Source organism: Scomber japonicus, chromosome 5, assembly GCF_027409825.1.
Source record: "Scomber japonicus isolate fScoJap1 chromosome 5, fScoJap1.pri, whole genome shotgun sequence".
Lineage (NCBI taxonomy): Eukaryota > Metazoa > Chordata > Actinopteri > Scombriformes > Scombridae > Scomber > Scomber japonicus.
In genome coordinates this window covers 25,173,787-25,199,998 of record NC_070582.1, presented here as the reverse complement: position 1 = coordinate 25,199,998, position 26,212 = coordinate 25,173,787, and the positions used below count along the sequence as shown (strand labels likewise).

Here is a 26,212-nt window from a genome sequence, read left to right as displayed (position 1 = left end):
AGTCACACTTTTAGATCTGTGAATGTTCTTAGTGTTCAGTCTTTTTAGTATTCAGCACCAATCTGTACCTGCATCAGATTATCAACTATATGTTACTTCATATAGCTCTGTATACTAAGAAAATGCCATGGAAACGTGTAAACCATGTGATATGCTGTCTGATTTTGTTGGTAAAAAATGATAAAATGACACATTATGAACCACATAACTTGAATATAAGTAGACAACTAAACATAACTTGACACCTTGGGTTGGTTTAACCCCCCTCCCCTCATTTTTTGAGTTACCAGCTGCAACTGATAAACAGTAATATAAAAAGTAAAGGTACAATGAAGAAGAATGCAGTAACTTTGATGTAATAGAGAAAAAGGCAGCCATACAGAGCGGGGCAGGTTCACAATACTCCTAAACTCGTAGGCCATTCAGCTGCAGTCAGCCAGAGATATTTTTTGTGTAATCTGACCCACCGGCCTACATAGATACTTCTGGGCCCCACCAGCATAGCAGGGTAGCGTCACTGCCTCATGCCCCCTTTTTTAGCCAGCCTGACACCCGGCCTGCGAACGACCCCCTCCTCACAGATTCACATGGCGGCTGAGTATCCGCGGGGTGGGGCTGGATCTTGGGGCTGGATCTTGGAGCAAAACTGACAGTGGTTTACGTGTTGGACTGTAAAAACAGCGAGAAACAATGGATAGGAAACTTAATCTGAATCGAGCGGAGACGTTCTCCTTCGTCAACCCCTGGATCAGATATTTTCTCTTCTTCTTCAGCTTCTTATTTTGGGTGAGTAGAGTTGAGTTGGTGATTGTTTTTTTCTTCTACTAACACAGACCAGTGCAGACCAAAAAAAAAAAACAAAGCACAGCTGTCATGGTGTCCTGCGTCACCACATTTTGTTGATATTTCTAAGCATACAAATTGCCAGCTCTCAGGGCGAGAAACAAAGTCAGATCTGCTCTCAAGTGATTAGAAGAAGAAAAAAAATAACTAAACTAAAAAAGAAAAAAAGTATACATAATAAATGAAGGAACATAATTCTGATTGTAAGTGGCTACAAACAGCAGGAGCACCCAGCCTCCCCACTGCTACCTATTTTAAATGTATATAGACATTCAGATTGCTCATACATCACTGTAGCAATTTTGGAGTGTTGCATTCTTATATCATATCAGCTGAGCACCATCTCATAAAGAACTGCAAAACACCTGCTGGTAGTCTTTAACTAAATGTTTCTATGTATTTACTGTCAAATACTGTTGCTTAAAAGCCTCCAAGCTACTATACTATATGTTGCATCACTTCCCAACATTACAGCACAAAAAAAAGTCCCAAATTACCAGCTCCACTGCTGGTAATTAGTGTGAGTGGGAGGCTCGGGAGACAACCGGGATTGTGATAGAAAGATGTAAAAGTACAGGAACACTTTGATGCAGTCATTACACCATCCATCAGGCCTTTGTCCCTCATCATCTGAGCTCAGTTGCTTTCTCACACAAACACACACACAGTTAAGATGCTCTTTGACTCCCACACATTACCACTCTGAGCACATACAGTAGATCACATCTGTACCTCCATCATATCCCTGTCCATATAGTCCTATACATGCACAGCGAGGGGGCAAACTGTGTAATGCACTCTAATTCCATTTAGAGCCAATCAGCAAAAAAAAGCAGCTCTAGCAACCACACAGCCTGGCCTGCGTTGACTTTGTTTATCAGACGCGGGGGCTCAGAAGTGAACACTGCAGCCCTAATCCGTAAGGCCTTTGTCCTCGTGTCCCCACAGCTCAGTTCAGCTGGCTTTCACCTCCGTGCACAATTCACTGGGAGAAGCCTGATTCATCCTTTTGAAAAAAACCTGAAAAAAGAACTGGAATATATTCACTGTGTATGTGTGTGTGTGTGTCTTCTGTGGAAAATACACGCTGCCACCCGTAAACATAAGCACACACACACTGGCAAAGTGACAAATAGAGCTGCAGGTGCACACGCTCCTACACACGATAACCTTAAAAAAATACCCTGGGCATCAAAAATCTTGAAAACACAACAGTGACAAAGAAAATGTGCATCACTGACAGGTTTTTTTTCCAGCTACTGTCCTGTTGAGACAGATTATTGATTGAAAAATGTGGGGGAGATGAAACGCCACTTTCAAAGCAACAATTCACTAAAGCACATAACAAATATTGTGTTGGACATAAAGTCTGCCAAATAGAAATTACACCTTTTTTTTTTTTTCAGAGCAAATTACGCCATCGAGTGCGGCTCCTCGTGACCCTCAGAGATCCAATATAGGCTTTTCAGACAGAAACAAAACAAATCCATGTTTATACACCCTGAACAAAAAAAAGGCATTTTGTACACATTGACACATAGACACAACTGAGAATTTGTATATAGACATGCTCACGATTAGTAATCAAGAGAATTTGGAACTGGATTTGGGGACTGGAAATGAAAGCCAAGCCATGCAGATTGTTATTCAAGGTGAGAAAAACAATCAAGGGCAGCAGGGAAATTAGTGTTGACAACGCAATCAACAGGAAGCTTTAATTTCACCTATTTTCTCCTCTCTCTGCTATTTTATTTCATGGCAGCATCCTCAAGCAACACTATTACTTACTGCACACGGCCGTCTGTGCCTGAATGTTGTCACTATTTTCAGACCTCATTAAAAGGAAGTATTCTTCCCTTTATCCACTGCATGCACAGTGTGGGCTGTCGACGCCTCTTTTGTGTTTAATATTTTACACAGTGGGAGGTTTTTTATGCTACTGTAATGTTTTCTTGTGTATGTGTGTGTTTTGTTTTAATCATAGAACAGGTCTCAGACAGATCAACAGCACCCTGAGGTCCTCACAAAAACCACCTAATGCTATCTCTCCCTCTTTCACCTCCTCTCTGATTTGTCCTCTCTACCACTGCTGCTGCAGTTCTTTACAATGAAGAGAAGAATAAAAATAATTATGTACAGCCCACCTACTATAGTCATAAAAACAATACATCGCTCAGTAAAGTCTGGGTGAATAACAACCATGGTGCTCTATCCAAGGTCAAGTTCCACTTGGCAGGGAGATTTACACAGACGCTCCTCTCATGTGGAAATATGAAGGCAGAAGCTCTGAATTCTGTTGATTTTGCTTTAAAAGCATAAACTGAATTTGCTTCTGTGTCCATGTTCCATATTAACATCCTCCAAATTTAAACTGTTGAAGCCAAGATCCGTATGTTTTGTTTGTTTTTTCCTTTTTCCCACTGACATCCATCTGTCCGTTCATTATAAACACATACACCGGCAGGGTTACCATGGCAGCAGGTGCTCTGCATACTCAGCACCTGAGGAAAGGCTCATCATCTCTAATCCAATCCCTCCTGTCCTGGTTCATCAAGTAAATAAAAGTCTGCTCATAACAGAGCCAGCACACTGAAAGCAACTCACTTTAATAGGCAGCAGAGCTGCTCAAATGGATCCCAGAGAGTCGTCCCTGAACTTTAAAGGAATAGTTTGTCATTTTGGGAAATTAGCTTAGCCTTCTTGCTGAAAGTTAGTTGAGAAGACTGATACCTCTCTCATTTGTGTCCTTTAAATGTGAAGTTACAGCCAGGAAACAGATAGCGTTTGTCACCAAAAAACACTGAAGACAAGGGGAAATAGCTACCCTGGAAAAACAAGTTGTTTTTGCACTGTTTATTTTAACAGATTTTAAAGATGGGATGTTTTAATTTATATGATCATGTAAGCTTTAGACAGACAGACTTTTTTTTTTGTCCTTTGTGCTAATCGTCTCCTGGCTCTAGATTCACATTCAGTAGATAGACATGAGAGAGGTATAAACATCTCATCTAACTCTTGGCAAGAAAGTGAATACACGGATTTCCCAAAGTGTCAGTTATCTGTTTCCTTAACAACCCCAAAACCCTTTTCTATGCCAGTGTTTGGTTTGCCAACATCATAACAAGTGAATGCAACACAGTTTGGCAGCCAATTTGGAAATAGCAGATGTTGAATTTTCCAAGCGGAATGTGAAGGACAATCAGATCAATCAGGGAAGTAATCTTCTCAGTGTTTGCCACCTGATTCATGTCTTGTGGCAAAAACTTATTTAAAAAAACTCTTTTTTCTTTTTCTCAGGTGTTCTCCTTGTTGATTGTTGCAATGGGGGTGTATGCTAAAGTCCAGAAAGCTACAGGTACATACCATTACACACTTTTTGACACTTCTCAAACTCTCGAAATTGGTCCATAATCTTGTGTTATGTATGGAAAGTGACTTTTTTTTATCATGCATGCCCTCTCATGTCCAGTTTTATGCTCACAGTGAGTAAAAAAACTGTGATGAACTGTTAGTGCATACACTGCAGTATCTAGCTGCGCTGGAGTGTGTGCTGGTGGCTTCTTTCTGGCAGCACACCTGTTGACATCACATCACGTTTAGTGGATCAGTGAGTTTTAGCTTTATCCTTGGCTTACCTGCTGTCATTATCATTTGTAATATACAGTAGAGCAACAAAAAGGATTAACCTGGACTCATCCCGCTGATTACGCTTCTGTGTCCTGTATAATCCTCTACAGATTATTGATGATTTAAGAGAATGAAGGCGGACAGTGTAGGAAGAGATGATTCTAAAACAAAAAAAAGTGGTGTGCGGGAGGAAACAGGTTTAGATAAATGTTGTTTGTTTGCTGTAAGAAGAAGAAAAAGAAGAAAAAAAAACTAAGTCTATAAAATAAAGAAGGGGTTCTCTCTGTCTTTCTGCCAGACACAGTGCGAGACACGTTCCTGATCGACCCGGCTGTCATCCTAATTGTGGTGGGGGTGGTCATGTTCTTCATCACTTTCTGCGGTTGCATCGGAGCCCTGAGAGAGAACATTCGCCTCCTCAAAACAGTAATAGCCATAACAGACACATTACTAATACTGGCACTGGTGTGTGCTTCCGATATGGTAGCTCAAATTACATTTCATCCAAAGCCAAGCCTTAAATCTCATGTGTAACGGCAAATCTGTCAGTTATGATTCTGTCTTAGTCAGACTTTAGTTTTCATATTGTGTCTTTTTTTTCTCCTTTCTTTAGTTCTCCTTCAGCCTGACACTGGTCTTCCTCACCCAGCTGGCCATAGCAATCCTGGGCTTCTTCTACTCTGATCAGGTATCTGCCTCTTTACTTACAGTCATGTGCACAAGCGTAGTTAAATATAATATTATTTATGATATAAAAGCAATGCAGCAAATCACAATGAGGTCACATTCGGTATTCAGTTGTGCTCTACAGTGACTGACAGCAACGACTGGGAATGCCCCTGAGCTCCACTGATTTTGCATGCTGTTTACTCCAGTGTATACAACTTACTAAGGCTCAGCATTTGAACCCACTGATGGGTCTGCTGAGCTGACAGAGGAATGTCAATGCCTGAGCCACACAGCAAACCCAGAAAAATAAACACACACATAACCATGTTCACAAGTTTAGTGTTTACAAGCCTGGCAAATATGTGTATCAGGTTTGTTTTGAAGGCTGTAAGAAAATTAAGGAAACTGGCCCTAATTTCTCTTTAAGTACACTCTTGAGTTGAACTTACTTGAACTAAAATAACTTAAAAAGGAGAATCACGGTTTATTGCAACTTGAGCCTCATTTTCATAATTCTAGCCATCATTCTTTTCTGCAATAATAACAGTGTAGACACCCAGTTAATTGCTAAGATCTGGAAATAATCAGTGACAGGGTGTTAAACAAACAGCTAGGTTAGCCAAACATTTAGAAGAGAAGAAAGCATGACAATTTCTTTTTTTCTTATCATTTTCATTTTGTAACCCCTTGTGGAGGTCCTGATCCCCAGGTTATGATATCACTGATTAAACGTGTCTGTATCTGAATGACTGCAGGTAACCCACTGAGTGACTGGAGGCTATACTATATGTACTTATGTCCCTATGTATCTGTCTGAGTCCCATTTATGACCTTGGTGATTGATTTGGAGGCTACAGGGAAAGAAAGCATACCCCGTCTAGCATCCACTTATCTCTTACAGTAACATCCCATTAGCGTTCCACTGAGAATAAAAAACACAACAGCCAGCCGTGGCAACATTCCCTGACATCAGTGTCTTGTGGCGAGGAGCCTGGTGTCTGATGATACCTCTCCTCTCCCTTGTGTTCTCTGTCAGCGCTCGGACTGCCTGCTGCTAAACAGAGCAGTTTAACAACCCTCCCAGCATCCTTCCTCGCTAAATGATTCAAATGCTTCGGCACTTCAAAGTGGAACCAAATGTTCCATTTCAACAGATCCCTTGAAGGAGACTTTGCCGCTAATGACATGGGGAGGTGTGACGGTGGGCTCTGAGGCCCACGAGCATACTGTACCACGTGGAAAGAAAGAAACAGAGGGAGGAATGAGGTGATGATGGGGAGGAGGATTGTTGTAAAAAATCCTAACGCAATTTAGTTAAACTACTCCAGGATAAAAATTTGGGCTATTTTGATACAGCTCACAGCATTTATCAACATAACCTCCAACGCGGGATGTAATACGAACAATTCCGAGAGCCTTCAGCAAACCGCTCACAGAAATTCATTTCAAGCTTAATGAAATTTTAAAGTTCAGCGATTTATTAGCATACAGTGCTCCATATTAGCATACATTACATCTGAACTCCAGCTGTACAACCATGGATTGCCTGTTCTCAGAATTTAAAAGGATGGAAATTTGCATTAAATACCTTTTCAGCACTCTATTTATATGTGAGAATAGAAAAACTAAATATTAACAATGCAAGGCCTCATTAATAACTTGGAAAAGAATATAATTTAATGGACAATGAAAGCCAACAAATATAATCGCACACAATATGAATGTCTGAATCCGCCTCATTTAGTTTGAAATCCTTATTACACATTATTCAATCAAATCACTGTTTTTCACTTATATTTCATTATGTTTGTTCAGCTCCAGCGGAGCTGCTGAAAATTACCACATTACAATAACAAATGGATAAGTTAAGGCAATTATCTGCCAATACTAAGATAGTATAAAACTTGCATTTGCGCTCTATGTGTTGTATGTATCATGTGTATTGATCCCAAAGGCTTGATTTGTTTTATTATCATTGCTATGCTGCGTTCTTCCAGCCTTCATGTGGCAGCAGTGTTTCTGTTTCTCTGCCATCTTGTTGAGATACAACACACAGGATGCTCATACAATACAAACAAGAGGACGTTATTATTCATGTGTAGTTTTAAATTTACGGATACCTGAGTGCAGAATATTCAATGGAGAGACTAATGCTGCATATCATAAAATTTACAATAGAGCATAAAACATGGTTAACATATGTCCCAAGTTGGCCTTTCATAAATATATATAAATATATGTCTATGTGTGTGTATGTGTAATGCAACAATATAATATACACAAAAATAGTCACAATAACAAATAAAAAATGCTAATTATAATAAATTAGTATCCAAATGAGGTTTCACAAAGAGGCTTTTTGCAATTCTCCACAGATGCACCCTGAGTAATTAACTGAGCCAGCCAAGAGAGGTTTCACCATGTCACCGAGCACCTTCGGCGCTTGGTTACAGACGCTTGTTTACCATTTAATGAAGTTATTAAAACTTAACGGATTTCATTTCTTTAGAACATGGCAATGTTTGTATTAAAGCTATTATTCTGTGTATAAACTCCCGTGTGTCTCCATTCTTAGACTCGTGATGCTTTGGGAAAGTTTGTGAAGAAAGCCATTGTTCACTACAGGGATGACCTGGATCTGCAGAACCTGATGGATTACATCCAAAAAGAGGTGCTCTGGCCAATTCTACTTAGCTAGAGTGGCTGTGCTTGTGTCTGTAGCTATCCACATCACAGAAATCTTTAAATTGATCACAGCTAGTGGTTTATTGAATACGTCTGAGCACTAAACCAAGAAACCACAGCCAGAGACCACAGAACTCTATGTCTTATGTTTTCTATTTTGGCCTGTGTGAGGGTTTTCCACATGAGAGGCTATGTGTAACATACAGTTCCTGTACTCTGTGGGTCTCCTCGTGTGATAGTCCTCCTCCATCTGCACCCACTGGCACACTTGTGAGCATGGGCTTTCCCATGGGAGATGCCCAGACTGGCAGGATGTACAGTGTAAAATCATGTTTCTAAATATATGCCTAAGCTGTGCTCTCTCTCTTTCTCTCCCCTTCACTCAGTTCAAGTGTTGTGGGTGGAACAATTACACGGACTGGTCATGGAACCTGTACTTTAACTGTACACATGAGAACCCCAGCACTGAACGATGTGCTGTACCTTATTCCTGCTGCACTCCTGTTCCCGGGGAGGTCCGTCCTGTTTTCCTTTCTTTTTGTTTGTTTGTTTGTTTGTTTGTAATCGTTTTTGCAGTTCATGGAAAAGTACTAACTTTACATAAACTTAAACCAAAACCAATTTGTTCAATATAAAAAGCTATTAGAGCAAAAGCAAAAAAAACAAAAAGAGTAATTTGAGGCAACTTATGGAGTTAATGGGGCTCCGTGAAAAACTTGTACGTGTATCAATCAGCAAGGAAACAGCGAGTCCCTAACCCTTATTGTAACCAGCACTGCAGCTATCATGTCAAAATGTTTTTCAGTTACATTTTTGTGGGCTAGGCTAAATGCTGAAATAACACTATATCTTGGCTAATACAAACATAACTTCAGGCCTTGCGAGTCTTACAACTGCAGTTTGTTTTTTGTACTGATGTTGCTTTTTTCACGTGGTGCAACACCCCACCCAGCACAATCTGACAGCTATTAATTGGAAGACATCCAATGAAACCAATGTCTTAAAAGCATTGGAAGTGTGTTACAACTGCAGACACATTTTATTTTTTACTTTGAGGCAACACTGACATGTCAACAGCTGCAGGTATAAATTACTGCTGTTATTACTTTCTTTTCCTTGGTATATTGGAGCTTGTCATGCGTACACTTGGTCTGAAAATGACTAGCCAGCTTCCCCTTGTGAAATATCTGCAGTTTTCATGAATGACTGGTTTGTATGTTTGATTGTCAGAGCGAGTTGCAAGCTAGTTCCATGAAGTGCTTTGCAAAAAATAAAAAATAAAACTATAATGATGGAATGAAGAAAAAGTCTCTAAAATAAAGATGATGTATGTACCACTGCACCAACAAAGAGTTACAGTGGTTGAAACTAACCAACTGCCGTGTGATGAACATATCTAGCACGGTAACATCATCAACTTTAGCAGTGTTAGCCGTAGTGATTTTCCTACAAAATCCCAGTTCTTCTCATGAAGGTTTTATGATATTTTGTCTTCTCAGAATAGGCACACACATGCATAAAAAATGATGTGTGCAGATTAGGACGCATGCAGGCACACAAACAGTATATAGTGTACTGATGCATGCATGAATACACATATTTGCAGTCACACAAACACACATGCAAAATAGCTTCCTGCATGTGGGCCACCACTGACAGTTCCTTCTTGTCTATGTGATACTAAAAACTAAAGAGTGCATGTAGATCCATCACACTAATATTGATTATACATCATGCTTCACGGACAACAGATCACAGCAACCTTTTTCCACATGGGTGAAAAATCAATTAATTAAACACTGTAAGAATGAATGCAGTGCTGCAACCTGCTGTTCATAGCCCGCAACTGCATGGCTACCTTAGGGACTTAATAGTATTCCTTGTCACATCAAATGGACGTGGCTGTGCTGGATCTAAGTATTCCTCTCTTGTTGTTTCCTCTCCTCTTTTCTATTGCAAATCTCTATAGTCAGCGGGCTTCTGAAAAACTCTCCCTCAGCTGTCACAATAGTTAATATCCTTGTCACTGCAAAATAACACACGAGGTGTGAAAAAACAGCCTGTGAAAGCATCCTCTGAATACTGTTGCTAGTGTTTCAGATTAATGCGATCCAAAGAAAAAGACAGCTGCTCAACAAGATCATTTTTTTTAAAGCTTACATTCTCTGACTCTCTGTTTTTGCTTTTGTCCATCCGGCATACAGACAGTAATCAACACCATGTGCGGTTTTGGGGTTCAAACCCAGAACTTCCTGGAGGCAACCAAGTCAATCTACCCGGTAGGCTGTGCAGACAAAGCGGTGATGTGGATCGAGTCTCATCTGCTATTGGTGGGGGCTCTCGCTCTGGGTCTGGCTTTGCCTCAGGTAACCCCACTCACGCACTCAGTTCATGCAGGTTGTGCACTAATTGGCAACCTTGCACAGTCCTGCGCTGTCAGTAAGCACCCACAACTCTGGGCCAAGATGACTTTAGTCTTGTCTTGAAGAAGCGCACGCACACGCACACACACACACGCATGCACACACACCCAAACACACGGGTCAATACAGGCATCAAGTGAAAGCTCACCAGATTGAGCGTGCAGCAGTCGAGATATTGACGGCGCTCTGCTGCTCCCTTAAAGACAGACTCGCGTGCTGCATTGAACAGGGCAGTGAAATAGTCCAAGCAACACTTCATCAATCAGGGGCCTGCACCTTTCCTAATGTGCAAATAAAACATCAATTGGAGAGTTTTCAACAACTTCCTGACAAAACCTAGGTTTGTCTCATATAGAATATCCCAATCCAAATACAAACAGAGGTGCAGGGTTCATGTCAGGTGATCATGATGGAGTTCATTTAAAATGGAGTATCATACCTAGACAGCAATAACTAGACACAAAGGCACCATGAAAATTTTATAGTATATCATTAATTTATGAGACTAGATCGAAAGTGCAGGTTAGCGAGCAGGAGGTAAAAGTCTACAGGTGTAAGATGCATTAAACTTTGTGTTTAAGTAAAGGATACTGACTATTCTCTCCTACTGTGTGAGCTCTGCTGCACAAAGACACAGCAAATCCCAAAGCATTAAGTACTGTTAATAACATAAGTCAATATGTTAGATTGGCCATGAAATCAAATTAGCACTTATCAAGAGCTGCCTCTAAATAATTAGTCCGCTTATTTATCAAAATGATTCTGGTGCTGTCACATTGCATTCCGTCTCTCTCGCAGTATGCAGCTTTACCATGGGATCTTTAGCCTGATCTCGCTCGCTCTCATATCTGCCTGATTGGGTCCCTGATGATTCTACTGAGAGGGAAGCATGTGAATTACCCATGAGTCCCGTCAAAACAATTGCATTAGTTTTCGAGCTGCTTTGATGTGCAGTAGATCTGATGATGAACTTACCCACTTTTTTTTTTTTTTTTGTCTTGCACATCCTGACTGAACACTGTTAGTGGATTTGTCTGCTTAACAAGCCACATTAAAATCAAACTGCTAATTATTGAAAAGCTCTGTTAAAAGCTGTGTTTGCCACTGAATGTGGGTGTTCTGTTGCATGGTGATCAGCTCTATGGGAAGTGATATGTATGTAGTGTTATAATCCTGTAAATATGAGTCTAAAATTATTACAAGTGACACTATCCAAGCGGTGTTATCTCGTTTGGGAGCATTTCCTCCCAGAGCCAAATGAGCATTACGGCACTCTTTCCAAGGGACCTTGAGATGCTTGGCAAAGACTGTACATTTGCAGAGAGTCTATTCTGTCATCTTAAGTGGCTGCTGCTGTCCTCTAGATTGCAGGCATTGTGCTGTCCCAGATCCTGATCTCTCAGATCCAAGATGAGATTACCTCCGTGTTGTGAGCGTGGGCCGACACAAGGGAAGAGGAGGGAAGAAAAGAACTTACAGTACTCTGCTCAACTCCTCTGGCATGAGCAAGGACATCTTTTTTTTACTGCTACTGTATCACTGCGACATTTCTTATTCTTAACGTGGTGTTGCCTACAAAGTGTGCTACACTTTATTGTGCTGCTCAAACAGTGATCACATGCAAAATGTATATTTATTGGTTTTGAACATGATTTTTGTATTGATATTGACATGAATATTTTATCTCTGAAAAGTATTTATATTTAAATGTGATATGTTTGCTAATAAAATTCATTTGATGAAGTTCTGTCATCATGAGAAGAAAGATGTACTGACAAATCTGATTCGAGTTGTCAGATCGGTTAACTAAAATAATGAAATCACATAAAGCAGGTGTTTAGGTATCATAGTTGTAGGTTATTTAACATACAAAATGGCAACCTGTGGTTAATATTAGCTCATGATTTTGAGAAAATGTGCACATTTTTTCACTTAAAAACAGATCATCTGTTATTTAAAAGGCCTTCTGCTATATTCAAAACAGAGCATGAAGATGGTTTCAAATGTCTTGACAATGCTGCCAAGCTCCTATACCAGTTTGGTTGGTAAAGGGATATCCCGAAGCCAAAAAGCAGCACATGAAGTTGTGGTGAAGCTTTGATGTTTTTGTGCATGGAAATTGCTCAGTGCACCTTGCAAACAGTCTAGTCGTGAAGAGCCAGGGTTTGCTGCATCAGACGATCAGTCAGAGGGGAGTTTGGCCTCACGGCTTCACGCTCTACCAGGAGACATCTGGAGAAATTCAGCACAACACAACACAGTACAAAGAGATGAACACAAATTCAGAGAGACTACAAGCAGAGAGGCTAACCTGATCAATAATGAAAGTGTAACATGGTGTACAGACAGGGGATGCCGGTTACATAACGGGAACATGCAGCTTGTGTTCTGTGTGCACATAGAAAGTCAAGCAGCTAAACTTGAGTGGACGGCAGCTCCAACAGCAACTATAGAGCATCATGATGAAATCCAATGCTTCAAATAGCACAAGAGCTTTCTTTTTTCTTCTCTATTCTCTCAGCAGGTTCACATGAAAAGACACAGCACTAAAATTGTAAAAGATTGAAATGTTCCTATGTTTGGCCTAAAATCCCTGTTGTGCATTACCTTCCCAGTTTCTGGTGGTGCTTATTCTCTGATTTCATGGCTGCATGAATAAGCAGTTGACTGAAGATATCCCTCTGCAAACAACAGTGAACAAACCCATTAGTGAACAAAGATCAGTTCAACACCATATGTATAGTCAATCCTTTTGTGTTATATTGTATGTACACTGTTGCACCTCAGGGAACGGTTCCCTGAACACAAACAACATAACACGCATGAAGTCCATCAGCATCCATCAATGAGATTCATAATTCATATGTTGGTACAGTACACTGTGCTCCACACTATCTAGTATGTTCATGGAGTTAAAAGCTGTAGCTCTTGTGTGGAGCATTCTTCACTTCTGGCCTATTTTCACAGCAGGGAGTTTTGTTTTACTCAAGAAGACATAATATAATATCAATCGTATCCCAAGAAAGAGAGCTGCAAGGCTCAACATTTTTCAACTACATAAGAAAACTGCAGTCGGATCTGTGTTTGATTTTATTTGACTTTTCTTTTTGTTTTGAATTTACCACAGCTGCCCAATTCTGTGTGCTTTACCTGTGCATCACTGCCCCCTACGCCTACCATGCGATAGCGTAAAGGGTACAGTAGTTCCACACTGCGACTGTAGTTGCCCTGGTTGTATTCCATCATGGCCTGACACATCGGCACGCCTAGAGCCCCAGCCAGCTGATGTTGCTGATTGTCTGCTGGCTCCCTGTCAAGAAAAGTAATTGTTAGGCTAAGAAATAACATTTCTTGGTACAACTAGAAGTTGTAGAAAGTAGTGTGTAAGTATGCCTGTTTTGAAGAGTGTTTGTTTGTTTGTTGAGGAATACATGTTGGATTGCAAAAGAGTATATTATATTATCTATTATCTATAGATATCTGTGTAACCCTTACCAAACTGTTTCATCAAGAAGGAAACAAGACAAACAAGAACGCTACATGTTCATTAAATGTATATAAAACATTTTACCATAATTAAACCAATTTTGAGAGTAGTTTTTTTTTCTTAAAAACACGTAGTTTATTATATTATAAAAAGTCTGTTTAGTTTTTGAGAAGAAATAAAGGACTCATTTTTACAGAATATACTATACTATAGTAATGTAGATTTCTCATTTAAAAAATATTCCATAATAATAATCTATATAATAATAAAATCTATAATGTAAAATTATGAAAATCTACAGAAAAAGCTCTTGTTTCTTTATTTATACCGTCAAACTGGCTGTCAAGAGGTACATGCTTAAAACATGATTTGCTAAAACTCACAACACAATTGAACTATAGGGAGTGGAAGCAGTTTATGGATGTATGGCATATCTAGTGTGGAGGTGTTGATAGCACAAAAGCCACAGAAAATGATGCAGTGTGGATATCAGCTGTAGAAAGAGAGAGAAAGAATGGGAACATGGACTGGCTTTTATAGCCTGGAAGAACCAGGTAAATTAGATGAGCAGCCAATAACCTGCTGAGCTTGGCAAAGGCAACCCTCTAGACAGTGGGAGGGGCATCACAATACACACTGACAAGGGTGTTGAAATATTTCTCTATTGAAGTGTGGAAGACAAACATCTGAACAAGATTCACTTCACAGTAAGACCAGAGATTCAATACCGCTGGAAAGCTTTCTTGGATTAGCTAATGCTTAGACTGACTGTCTCTGACTGTTAAATTACATTATGGAAAAGTATGGATTATGTAAAACCATGCAATCCAACCAAACCAAGGTAACTCAAGTCACATGCTGTGTTAAGTGAAGCAACTAAATAAATGCAAAGCTTAAACATTTTCTTGCAGCTTTCGTGAAGTCTGGAAGTAGAGCTGAGGAGAAACTTTCCATTTCTTACTTAGGAATCTCTTTTACTCTTTCGAGAGCTGCTTCTCCCCTGAAGGTGCATCATCCCCTAACTCTTGTGACTTGTGTTATTGCATAACAGGGCAAAACATGACAATTTAAAGAACTGGTTTAAAATGGCAGCGTTTCTGTGGATATTGTGTATGACAAAATGGAGAGCACAGGCTGTCCATGGTCAGAATGCCAGAACACATTATAACCACAAAACTCCAGAGGCAGCAGCTGCTGGTACAACATCTGCTACAGAGCGAAGACCCTGGTCTCCGAGATGAACTGCAGCTCTGAATTCTCTGACTGCATCCTACCATCCTACGCTCAGCCTTGTTTCTGTCTGTTTTAAATAAGGCCTGGATGGCTCTTATGTAAGGCTGACAGTGTTGAGGTGTTCACTGAAGAAAAGAAATGGTGTGGGAACTCACTTAGCCAATTCCTGGAGGCCCTCCAGCAGACGCTGAGAAGTCCCGGTCTCTTTAGCTCCCAGCGCCACCATGAGGAAGTGGAGGTCATTAAATAAGGTCACATGATCATCAGTGTGAGGCAGAGTTACCTGGAGCAGCTCCCTCCACCTGTTCTTCACACACACACCTGATGTGCACCCACACAATACATATTGTTAGTTGAGAAAGGTATATTTTTGACATGTCACCAGCCATTTCTGTCTAACTTTGATCTGAGGTGTGCTAATTAGATCATTTTCCAAAACAGCACCTTGGGTTTCAGATTAATGAGGTACAATCACAGATTGTCTCACCTCATTAGTAGCTTCACTTAGAATCTTAAAATTAAAGCTCGACTGATATATCAGTCAGCAACCATTATTGGCTGATATTGGTCTACCACAGAAATAGTGGTATTGGAGTATATGTTGTCTAATATGTGCTGGGGGTTTTTTTCCAAGTTATATTTGGTCATTTTTCTTAAATCAAGCTTATGTGTACATGTTTTTATGTTCTGTGTGTTTACAATTAGTATAATCACATCCATGACATATATTACCTAGTCACTAGTGTTTGGTAACCACATCTAAGGGATCACTGCAAAAATGTGTGTTTACATTATTATCTAACTGTGTCATGATATGCATAATTTCCTGAATTTGAATTTAACTCAGATCAGCGGCATCCAGGACAGTGTGTGTGATAGATGGTACAGATCAGAACTCTCTTCCTAGTGTCATTGAAGCAGTCAGTGGTTCCAGTGCTGAGCTGCCCTGTGAATTCCTATATAAACTTTGTATCTTACCCTCCATTTCCAGTCGGTAAAGCATTGAACAGGCATCTACAGTGTCCAACATGGATCCTGTGGCTTTACAACGTCTGAAAACCTTAGGGAAACAGGGTGTACTTTAGTCATTCACCCTGAACACTGAAGAATGTAACATGCAACTACCTCCCCACAGGACCACATAGGCAAAAGACGGCAAAGAAGAACAAAAATACACATTTTTTGCCTGGTGGGATTCCCCAGCAGTAAAACATTCATGACTTTCAGCTAACTTGATGTAAGAATTTCTGTTGTGTTCAAATGTATGGCAGTGGTAAGTAACATTATGAAATGTTCTTGTAAGGTACATGACACCAAAGAGTTTAACTTTAGAGTGTCTGAATAAAAATGTAATCAGCTTTGGCAGTCGACACATAAAAAGGAGGGAGGGAGGGAGGGTGTGGGGTGGAGGGGAGAGGCGGGGAGAGGAGGGGGGGGGGGTTGCTTGGCTCTCGCATCTTCACATGGATTTCACTTCCATCTGCTCACACTTGCCCTGTTGACTCACAACAAGCGAAACACATTTGCTGTAGTCTGTATCCCTCTGTGTATTGGTAAATGCATGACTGTTGAAGGCCTCATGTATTCATACAACTATACCAGCAAAGTTTGGATATGAACTTTCGACACAAACCAACCTGAGAATCATACACTTGAAGAGCGGCTTCATACTGCCCCTGTGGAGGAGGAAGAGGTCAGACAGTCAAAATTTGAATAACTTCAGGCTTGAGAGACAAGCTCGGTTGATAGATTGTGTTGCACAGATGCAAACACAAATTAATCTTGCAATATAATCAACTCTAGGCTGCAAATTACCCATGGGAAATGATATCATAAATACAAGTTCCACAAACAATCCTACTGCCAACTATACGCTTGACTGAGAAAACTCATTATAACCTTTACCTTCTCGATGAAGTATAGCGCCCAATGCCAGTAGTTATGACTGGCCAACACGTCACATACCTGGAATTAAACAAGAGATTTTTGATATATTTTTCTTGAGGATATTTCAACTTATAATTCAAATCTGAGGACTCGGGCAACTATCAGAGAACTGTACAAGGTTACTCAGATATGATTGATTGGAAAAATTACTGTGCCAATGGCTGTACCTGCCAATCTTTCTCTCTGCCCTCCATGAACTTCAAGCCTTTGTCCACCTCTGCTTTCATCTCATAAATATGGGCTACAGCGTGAACAGCCCAAGCATCATCTGGAGTCAGAGCAAGACCCTGCACAAGACGATGAGTTTGTACAGTGGAACAAAAGGAGCAGTAATGCAGAATAAGATGACAATTCAAAAATAATGGCAGGCTTAAATCTCTGTCACTATCTCTGATTTCATCTTTTTTCAAGTGACCCCTACAACTACTTTGTATGCATTACGCATTCAGCAGAGAAGAGTGAGGCTGGTGATGTCTGAATGAACTGCTTATTATAGGTGTTTGACAGCAAATTACTTGCCGAATTGGACTGACACAATCAAGGCAGGCAAAGACAGCCTGGACCACCCAACCACAATAATAGGGTGAAACAGTGTACAACAGACTATAATGGAGAAGAAAATCTCACCTCCATGGCCACTTTCTCAGCCTGGTCGTAAAATCGAGTCTCCAGGAGACCAAAGGAATACATTCCTTTCAGATAGCTGAAAACACATACACACAAAAAACCTTTACGATGGAGTTATATTATAAAATTCACATCAATTTGTTTTTTTAGTTTTTTTGAAGAAGAAAAAACATGCCTCCAGCAATGACAATAACAGCTGAAAGTGACTAACTGATAATGATTTAAAGTGACCTCGTAAACTCTTAGTAAAGTCTCTGTAATACAGATATAGCCTGAATATATTGTTGTAAGGCCTGATTGTTCTGCTAGGTCTGATTCATCTGTTTACTTTACTTATGTATGCTGGAAGTAAGAATGCAGAGGAAAATAATAACTAATGCTCTGCAAGTTATCACCCATAAAAGGGCCTGCATGATTTCAGGGTAAAGACCGAGGCTACCCACTTTGTGTTCTTTTATGGTCTTAATGTAATATTGCACCTGTTATAGGATAAATACACTTTAGTATGATCATTTATATCATTGTATATTTTGTACATAGTTTTTTTCGGGAATGATTTATTGAGGGTTACCTTACACCAGTGAATTCTGAACTTCATTAACTCAGAACAATACATTTCTGTACAAATAACATTACATGGCTGTTTTTTTCTAGAGACACTTATCAAGTGTTCTCACATCATCTTTACGTATGTGGAGCTATGCACACTACTGCGTATATGAATATACAGCAGGTAAAATAAGTATTGAACACATCACACACCATTTTTCTCTTTCCAAAGGTGCTATTGACATGTAATTTTCACCAGATGTCAGTAACAACCCAAGTAATCCACACATGCAAAGAAACCAAAATAAATAAGTTCAGAAATTAAGTTATGTGTAATAAAATGGAATGACACAGGGAAAAAATATTGAACGCGCTTAGTGAAATTTATTTAATACTTCGTACAAAAGTCTTTGTTGGTAATGACAGCTTCAAGATGCCTTCTGTGTGGAGAAACTAGTCTCATGCATTGCTCAGGTATGATTTTGGCCCATTGTTCCACACAAACAGTCTCCAAATCTGGAAGGTTCCGTGGGTCTCTTCTATAAACTCTGATCTTTAGTTCATTCCATAGATTTTCTATTGTCAAGTGATTGCCTGGGCCAGTCTAGCAGCTTCATTTTCTTTCTCTGAAACCAATTGAGAGTTTCCTCGGCTGTGTGTTTGGCGTCCTTGTCTTGCTGAAATGTCCACCCTCGTTTCATCTTCATCATCCCGGTAGATGGTGGCAGATTTTTATCAAGAATGTCTCTGTACATTGTTCCATTCATCCTTCCTTCAATTATATGAAGTTTGCCAGTGTAGTGTGCTGAAAAACAGCCCCACACCATGATGTTCCCACCTCCAAACTTCTGTTGGTATGGTGTTTTTGGGGTGATGTGCAGTGCCATTTGACCTCCAAACAAGATGTGTATTATGGCATCCAATGAGTTCAATTTCGGTTTCATCTGACCAGGCTATATTCTCCCAGTATTTCACAGGCTTGTCTAAATGTTGTGCAACAAACTTAAAACGCGCTTCAAAATTATTTTTCTTCAGCAATGGAGTGGTGTACATACAGTGTACATACAGGCCATGGTGGTTGAGTGCATTACTTACTGTTTTCTTTGAAACAATTGTACCTGCTAATTCCAGGTCTTTCAGAAGCTCTCCACAAATAGTCCTTGGCTCTTGGACAACTATTCTGATAATTATTTTCACTCCTGTCAGAAATCTTGCGAGGAGCACCTGGTCGTGGCTGGTTTAAGGTGAAATGATGTTCTTTCCACTTCCAGATTATGGCCCCAACAGTGCTCACTGGAACATTCAGAAGCTTAGAAATCTTTCTGTAATTAATGCCATCAGTATGTTTTGCAACAATAAGGTTGCGAAGGTCTTGAGAGAGCTTTTTGCTTTTACCCATCATGAGATGTTTCTTGTGTGACACCTTGGTAATGAGACACCTTTTTAATGGCCATCAGTTGGGAATGAACCAGTTGATATTGATTTGCAAGTGGCAGGATTGCTGTCTTTTCTGTTCTATTACTGATAGATTTTAGCTGATGTTTTGGCATTCTATGCCTTTTTGCACCTCCCTTTCTTCATGTGTTCAATACTTTTTCCCTGTGCCATTTCACATTATTACACATAACTTTATTTATGGACACCTATGGTTTGATTTCTGTGCATGTGTGGATTGCATGGGTTGTTATCTATGTCTGGTGAAAATTAAATTTCATGTCAATAGCACCTTTAGAAATATATTTACTGAGAAAAATGGTGACGTGTTCAATACTTATTTTACCCGCTGTATGTACATGCACACAATATATGCTACAAAAGATTGAGTCCATTCATTTGAACTGGAAAGTGGTGTTTTGTTAATGTGTGTATGTATTTCTGGATGTGAATTTAAATATTTGCCTTGCTATTACAATGTCACAATGAAAGGTCACATGACTGTACCATGTGCCTTGTGTGATGCATATATTTAAGGTATAGGTAGACAATAGAGCCCTGCAGCATGCTAGCTGTTCATTTATTTCAACAATGGTTCATTTTCAGCCCAGCACCTGGCCTCTTTGGTTTGGATGTGTTTGCATACTCCTAGCTTGTCCCCTCTGTGTGAGAAATTACCCTCGGCAGGACTGTATGCTTCAATCACCGTCTGCACCTTGACACTCCTCCTGACACACTTTGTACCATCTCAGAGAGAGCAACCTTTGTTACAACTACCCACACGTATTCACTCACTGACTCTGACACTGAACAGGTCTATTATTATCTACAAGATCTGTCTTTGTATGTCATTGAGTGACTTTCACTATCCTTCCGTACCTGGACAAAGGTGTATGTGGTTTCCAGTAGGGCAGCACCCTGGCCACAGAGTCCCTCATTGGGGTTTGGGCTCCCATGTAGAAGTAGCCATCATGGGCAAACTTGAGGGCCAAGATATCAGTTGGATGATCTACCAGAATGTCCTCCCATACATCACAGGCCTTAGGAAAATTTCTATGAGAAACACGAGTCATTGTTGAACACAGACAAACTTGTATGAAGGACAGCAGAGTTAGTGTACAAAGAGAATCACACAGACAACGATACGCTTCATACTGAATGGAGGTAATTAGAGACCCTTGAAAAACAAAGTATTAAGACAATGTTGAAAGATAAACACTCCAGTATATTACACAATACCATAAAGAAACACTGAAGATTAAATACAAACGCTAGACTGCAGCTGAAATTCACAAAACAGTCTATGGCACACACTACAGTTTTTCCCCTGTATTCATTTATGACAGCAAAGTTTCACATAATCATATCAAAATACATAATACCATTGTTTTTAGACATCGGTTAATGCATCATATCCCTAAATCCTCCCTCTCCTTATTATTCAAAGGACATCTATGTGAAAGGTGCTGTTACAAGAGTAGCATAGCTCCTTTAAGGAATTAGGCAGTGTCTAGAAATAGAGTGAGGTTGAAATGCTGCATCTTCTCAAGACTGTCTGTTTCCACAAATCCCCCAGCCCCTATCTCACGCTAGGCAGCAGTAGACCTTGGGGTAACACTGCAGTATGACAGACAAATGGTGTAGGTGTGAGGAGTGTGACTGCACTACATAGGAACTTAAGGATGAATGAATATCACCTGATGGATAAAACACATTCTTGCAGGTTTCTGCCTGAGAAGACAACATCCTTTCATAGGCAATCTAGTCCTCCTGGCATGATGACAAACAAAGCTCATCTTTTCTCTATGGAGGACCAAATGTTAGCTGCACTGTAGTCTGCACTTCAAAACGTACAATATTAAATCAATACAAATCTCTCTCTTCTGCACTGTTCCACAATTTGCTGTGGAATTAAATAACACACACCATTTATAAAAGTCTGAAACTATATTTAGTTACTGCTAGAGCGTGAAAGAAACTCAAATTTTCCAATTCTGCACATACTGTTAAAATAAACAGTAATTTCATATAAAGCTATTTGGGTTCTTTTTGTTCTTATATTTTGATGATAAATAGAGTACATTTTATTTGAAATCATGAAATAAGGCCTCCTCTGTAAGGCAGTTCCTGTATCAGTCACCAATATCAGGGCAGCCCAATCTGAGTCAAGTAGCATCTATCTATCTATCTATCTATTGCAAACCTATACTGAGACAAAAAAACATAGCATAGCAATTTAAAAAGATGAACTCCACTGCTCGCAGCATACATCCCCAGTCTGTGACAAGGTGGTCGATGCTTTTATATAATCCAGTACAGTAAAGTTTAACAAAATTTCCAGCATCTGCTTAGTCACATGAAACCTATCATAGCGCATGTGTGACACACTAAGTTTGACTCAGATCAGGTACAGACGATGTGACTGTGACTTGTTTGGTGAAACAGACTGAGCAGCAGTTATTTTCCTGTCCTGACAGAGGAGCTGCCCTGAGAGCAGGGCCTGCAGCGTCCCCACAGAGGAGGCCAGCAGGCGAACTGGCTTAAATATATAAGCTGATGTCAACTTATTGAAGATGTATTCAAATTAGCATATACTGTCCAGTACGTAACCCTAACCCTCAGTGCATTCTTCCTCACAATTCATTGAAAAACTAATTGAAGGGATCCGTCAGCAATGTATATTCTGTATTATGTTCAAAAACATGCATAAGGGCTGAAACACTGTTATCAGATTTTTAAAACTCTTAAATATCAATATTGGCCTCAAGAATTAGGTATCACTTGAGCTATAAATTTTATACTCAAGTATTATCACAAACATTTCAACCGTAATGTTTAAAGTTTAAATCTGTATTTAATTTCTATGCAGTGATACTTTATCTTGAAATGAAATGCTATTCTTTTGCCAATTGTTTCATGCAGTATGATTACATAGAGGAGAAATATATACATTTCTAGAACCCCTTGCAAATGGACAGTGATGCATACTTAAAAAATGTCTCTAATGTTGCTATGGTTCCCCTGTTACATCTTCAAAGAACACTTGTGGTCTAAGGGCCTCTTTTTGGCAGCCACTGGCCTCTTATATCCAAATTCTTATTCATCCATCTGTTTCATCTGCATTTCCCGTCCCTTTCCAACCTGGCTCTGGATCTTACCCATGTGAGAAGAACTCCATAGCTTTAACATGAAGCTTCTCTCTTGGGGTGATGTCCTGGCTGTTAGCCAACTCCACTGTTCTCCTCACATCACTGGCCAGACGCTCATTCAGACGGGTGGAGCTCCCTGTTCCCACCAGCTCCAGCCCTGTGCTGATCACATGGCCCATAACTACAGGGGGAAAAAAGATAACACTGGTCTTTTCTTTTAGGACTTTCTCACTGCAGTAACAGTTAAAAGTATCAAATCACATGTACTTGTAAAAGTTCTCCCTTTGAGGGGAGCTTTTAAGTAACTGCCTTTACGACTACAGACAGGCCTCTCAACTTATTTTCATCTCTCAAGCAAATCATCCCCACTGTGTGCCCTGGTGACTGTTAACTCTATGTATTGACTTCAAGCTGTATAATTATCCTAATCATTAATTACACTTTAAACAATTTGTGGTTACCGAGCACTGATGCTGTTAAAAGCCATAGCACTCCCTTAATCTGAGTCACAATAGATTAACATTGATTGACAAATAAAGATATCATTAAAGTAACCACCATCCGTTCTGAAGAAAGTTAATCTCCATGATAATTCAGCGTTTACTCAAGTACTCATTTAATCAATGTGATGACATTAATGTATGGCTCACTGCTTTTAGTAAAACAAGGAATGCACAGGAAGTCATTGCTCATTATCCATGAGTTCATCAAATGTGGGAGCAGTAATGAGAGTACGGGGTTATTAAACTTACAAACAATACAAGACATTATTATGAAGTAAAAATAGCTACAAAATCCTGGCAGAAAGTTTGACTGGTAGCAAGAAAAGCACAGGTGTCAATTACAACATTAACGACAGCTACATCCGATTAACTGCACCAGTGAGCCGTTGCAGCTAGGCAGCATGCTAAATTACAGGACTGAGTAACCAGCTGTCATTAACAATGTTGTTATTTACACCTGTGCTTTTTAAATAATAAAACCTACAGTTAAGATGGTCTGTTTAGAGTATGTCTGAAGTTGTTTAGCTGAGAACTGCTGACTTTTAAGTTACCCCTCCTCCTATTTATGTGCTTAGATTACTCAGACTGTGTGACACTTATTGCATAGTTTAATGAAGCCAATACAAGAGAGATGACAAGAAAGGCTTTTATGGAGTCGTTCCTCTACCTTCCTTATGAAAGGGAACTTGAAGGAATTGACCTCTTTGTTGTTTATTTCAAAATATAGAGGGCTATAGTCAATTTTAATTAGGTTATTTTGGTAGCATATAAATTTAGCACTGTTATCGTCATCCCTGCCGCTGTCATCCTTAACCTTTAACCTTTATTCATTCATGTCTCCTTTTATACTTTTTTTCCACTCCTTGATGTGGCTTATTGGTCAGACCTTCTCTGAAAGCGTTGTCACATCTACCTTCATTTTTTTTTTTTTTTTTAAAGATGCAGTGTGTAGAATTGAGTGATTTGTGATTGTGTTGCCCTAGAATGAGCCCTTTATATCTACATAGGGAGTTGATCTTCTTCCATGGAGGCCTTGAAGTTGCACTGCCATGTTTCTACAGTAGCCAAGAACAGATAAACCAAACACTGGCTCTAGAGCGGTCCTTTTGAGTTTTCCATGAGGTTTGCAGCCAAAGAATATAGGTGTTTCTACATGCTTTGAAGTCGATGGGAGGGTTATACCATTGGTTCCAATCCCCAACCTCACCACTAGATAGCACTAAATCCCACACAATGCTCCTTTAAATGAAGTTATTTGGTGGCCTTACCAAAGTTAGGGTCTGCTGCCTTGATAGCAGAAATGCATCCTTCAAATCCTCCCACTGTTTCATCGCTTCGCCATCTCACATACTAGGAGGCAAACAACAATGAGATGTTTAACTGATATTTGTATTTTCACTGACATGCACATGTCACATGAAGCATGCATGAAGGGAGGAAGCACGTGTCTGGGTGTTGGGTGTTAGCTACCTGATTAAGTATGGCGTCGTATAGTTTGCAAGCCTCATTACTGCTGGTGGACATGTGAAGACCCTCTGCCCTCCATGCCTGTAAGGGACACAAGTATTATTTTGTAGATAGAAAGACTGTAAAGCAGTGTGGACATGTAGATTCTGGCTTCAGCAATATTCCTGATTAAAAGTTCATTTTTCTTATAAATAAAATAATATGAATCACAAAATATACATACAAACCCTCCAGCCCAAACCCGTCATCACCACATATACACAATCAGTCTTAGTTGTCAACATAAAGACACAGATTTAAAACTAGACAAAACTCAATAAACAAACTATCACAAAACAAGGAAGCACAGAACAAATACACATTTTTGTCCCTGCACAGAATGAGAGAAGCACGTGATGACCCATGTAAGGTGCCCTCTAACACAGGGGCAGAGCTATAGGGGTGGCTTTTGGGGCTGCAGCCCCCAAAGTTTCCTCAAAAGCCCTGAATCTATTAAAAAAAAAAAATTAAAGTAATTTTTTCTGAACAGTGACAAAACAATCGCTGACTAGATCTGAGCGAGTTTATAACACTTATGATTAAGAGTGAAGCCTCTGAAGACATTTCAGCTGAGGCAGTGTTACAGAGTGAAATGACATCTTTTTTGTTTTCCTTTTGATCTAATTCCTTATTGATAATTATTTATTTATTTCTATGTGCATTGTTTTTGGAAAATTGTTGACAAGGACCAAAATAAATCACAGTAGTAATAGTTTATTTTTGGATAGGGACAGACTACTAGTAGGCTATTGATTTTGCAGTTGTCATACAATGCAGTAAAATTCAATTCTGCACGCAATTCTGCATAAAAAAAAATGTCCCTGGCTGTGGGTGCTCTGGGTTTAGCCCCAGATCCTGCCAACTCCTAAATCCGCCCCTTTGCCCTTTTTACTACAATAAACATCCATGGCTTCACAAATACTCAAGTTTAAACGCCATGAAAAAGGTGCAGGCAGATAATGTGCACTACTAACTTTCACTGTGCAGATGTAATTCACTACCATAAAACCATAAAACCATAAACCCGTTAAAGGCAATTTCATGTCATGTTTTAGTCACGAGTTATCACAGTAACGGCTAAAATCTGCTTTTAAACAAACAAAACATCTTTCATATGTCCACGCGCTAAATCCTATCCAATCAACATCGCGATATTTCCGTTTTCCTGTATATCCAATAAATACTCACAACACCGTTTATCCTGACTGCTAGTTAAATTACGAATAAACGGCGCATATCGTCTCCTTACTCGTGCTTAAACGTATCTTTTTAAAATGTCATTCTTTCTGAAGTCACGTCACTAACCTGACAGTCCCTGTAACTTGAAGCAATCATTGTTGAGGAAACAGCTGCAGCTCAACTCTCACAACTTCCCAACTTCCAGACACTGAGGTCAGATAATAAACATAATAGAGGAGCACCGGAAGTCACGCTTTGTTAGTTTGCCTTCAAACTAAGTGCATGAATAAATGTTTGTGCGGACAAGTAATGCATAGTGTCTGTATCAGACTTTGCCTTGACAGCATTTAT

The 26,212-nt window shown here is 39.7% G+C and overlaps 2 protein-coding genes across 2 annotated transcripts; one reads left to right on the top strand and one right to left on the bottom strand.

Annotated features, from left to right (window-relative positions):
* Nucleotides 1-571: 571 nt before the first annotated feature.
* Nucleotides 572-11,724, top strand: tspan33b (tetraspanin 33b). Its single transcript, XM_053319260.1, has 8 exons — nt 572-786; nt 4,141-4,198; nt 4,769-4,896; nt 5,084-5,158; nt 7,715-7,810; nt 8,211-8,339; nt 10,029-10,190; nt 11,612-11,724. The coding sequence occupies exons 1-8, from the start codon at nt 691-693 to the stop codon at nt 11,678-11,680; spliced, it is 813 nt and encodes a 270-aa protein (XP_053175235.1). The 5' UTR covers nt 572-690; the 3' UTR covers nt 11,681-11,724.
* Nucleotides 11,725-12,125: 401 nt separating this feature from the next.
* On the bottom strand, nt 12,126-26,067 carry ttc38 (tetratricopeptide repeat domain 38). Its single transcript, XM_053318879.1, has 14 exons — nt 25,988-26,067; nt 24,647-24,724; nt 24,445-24,526; nt 22,683-22,854; nt 20,404-20,577; nt 17,542-17,617; nt 17,082-17,201; nt 16,873-16,932; nt 16,605-16,643; nt 15,946-16,027; nt 15,123-15,288; nt 13,398-13,557; nt 12,855-12,928; nt 12,126-12,479 (listed from the first exon to the last, which is right to left on the bottom strand). Exons 1-14 carry the CDS (start codon nt 26,015-26,017, stop codon nt 12,392-12,394), a joined length of 1,401 nt encoding a protein of 466 aa, XP_053174854.1. The 5' UTR covers nt 26,018-26,067; the 3' UTR covers nt 12,126-12,391.
* Nucleotides 26,068-26,212: the final 145 nt, after the last annotated feature.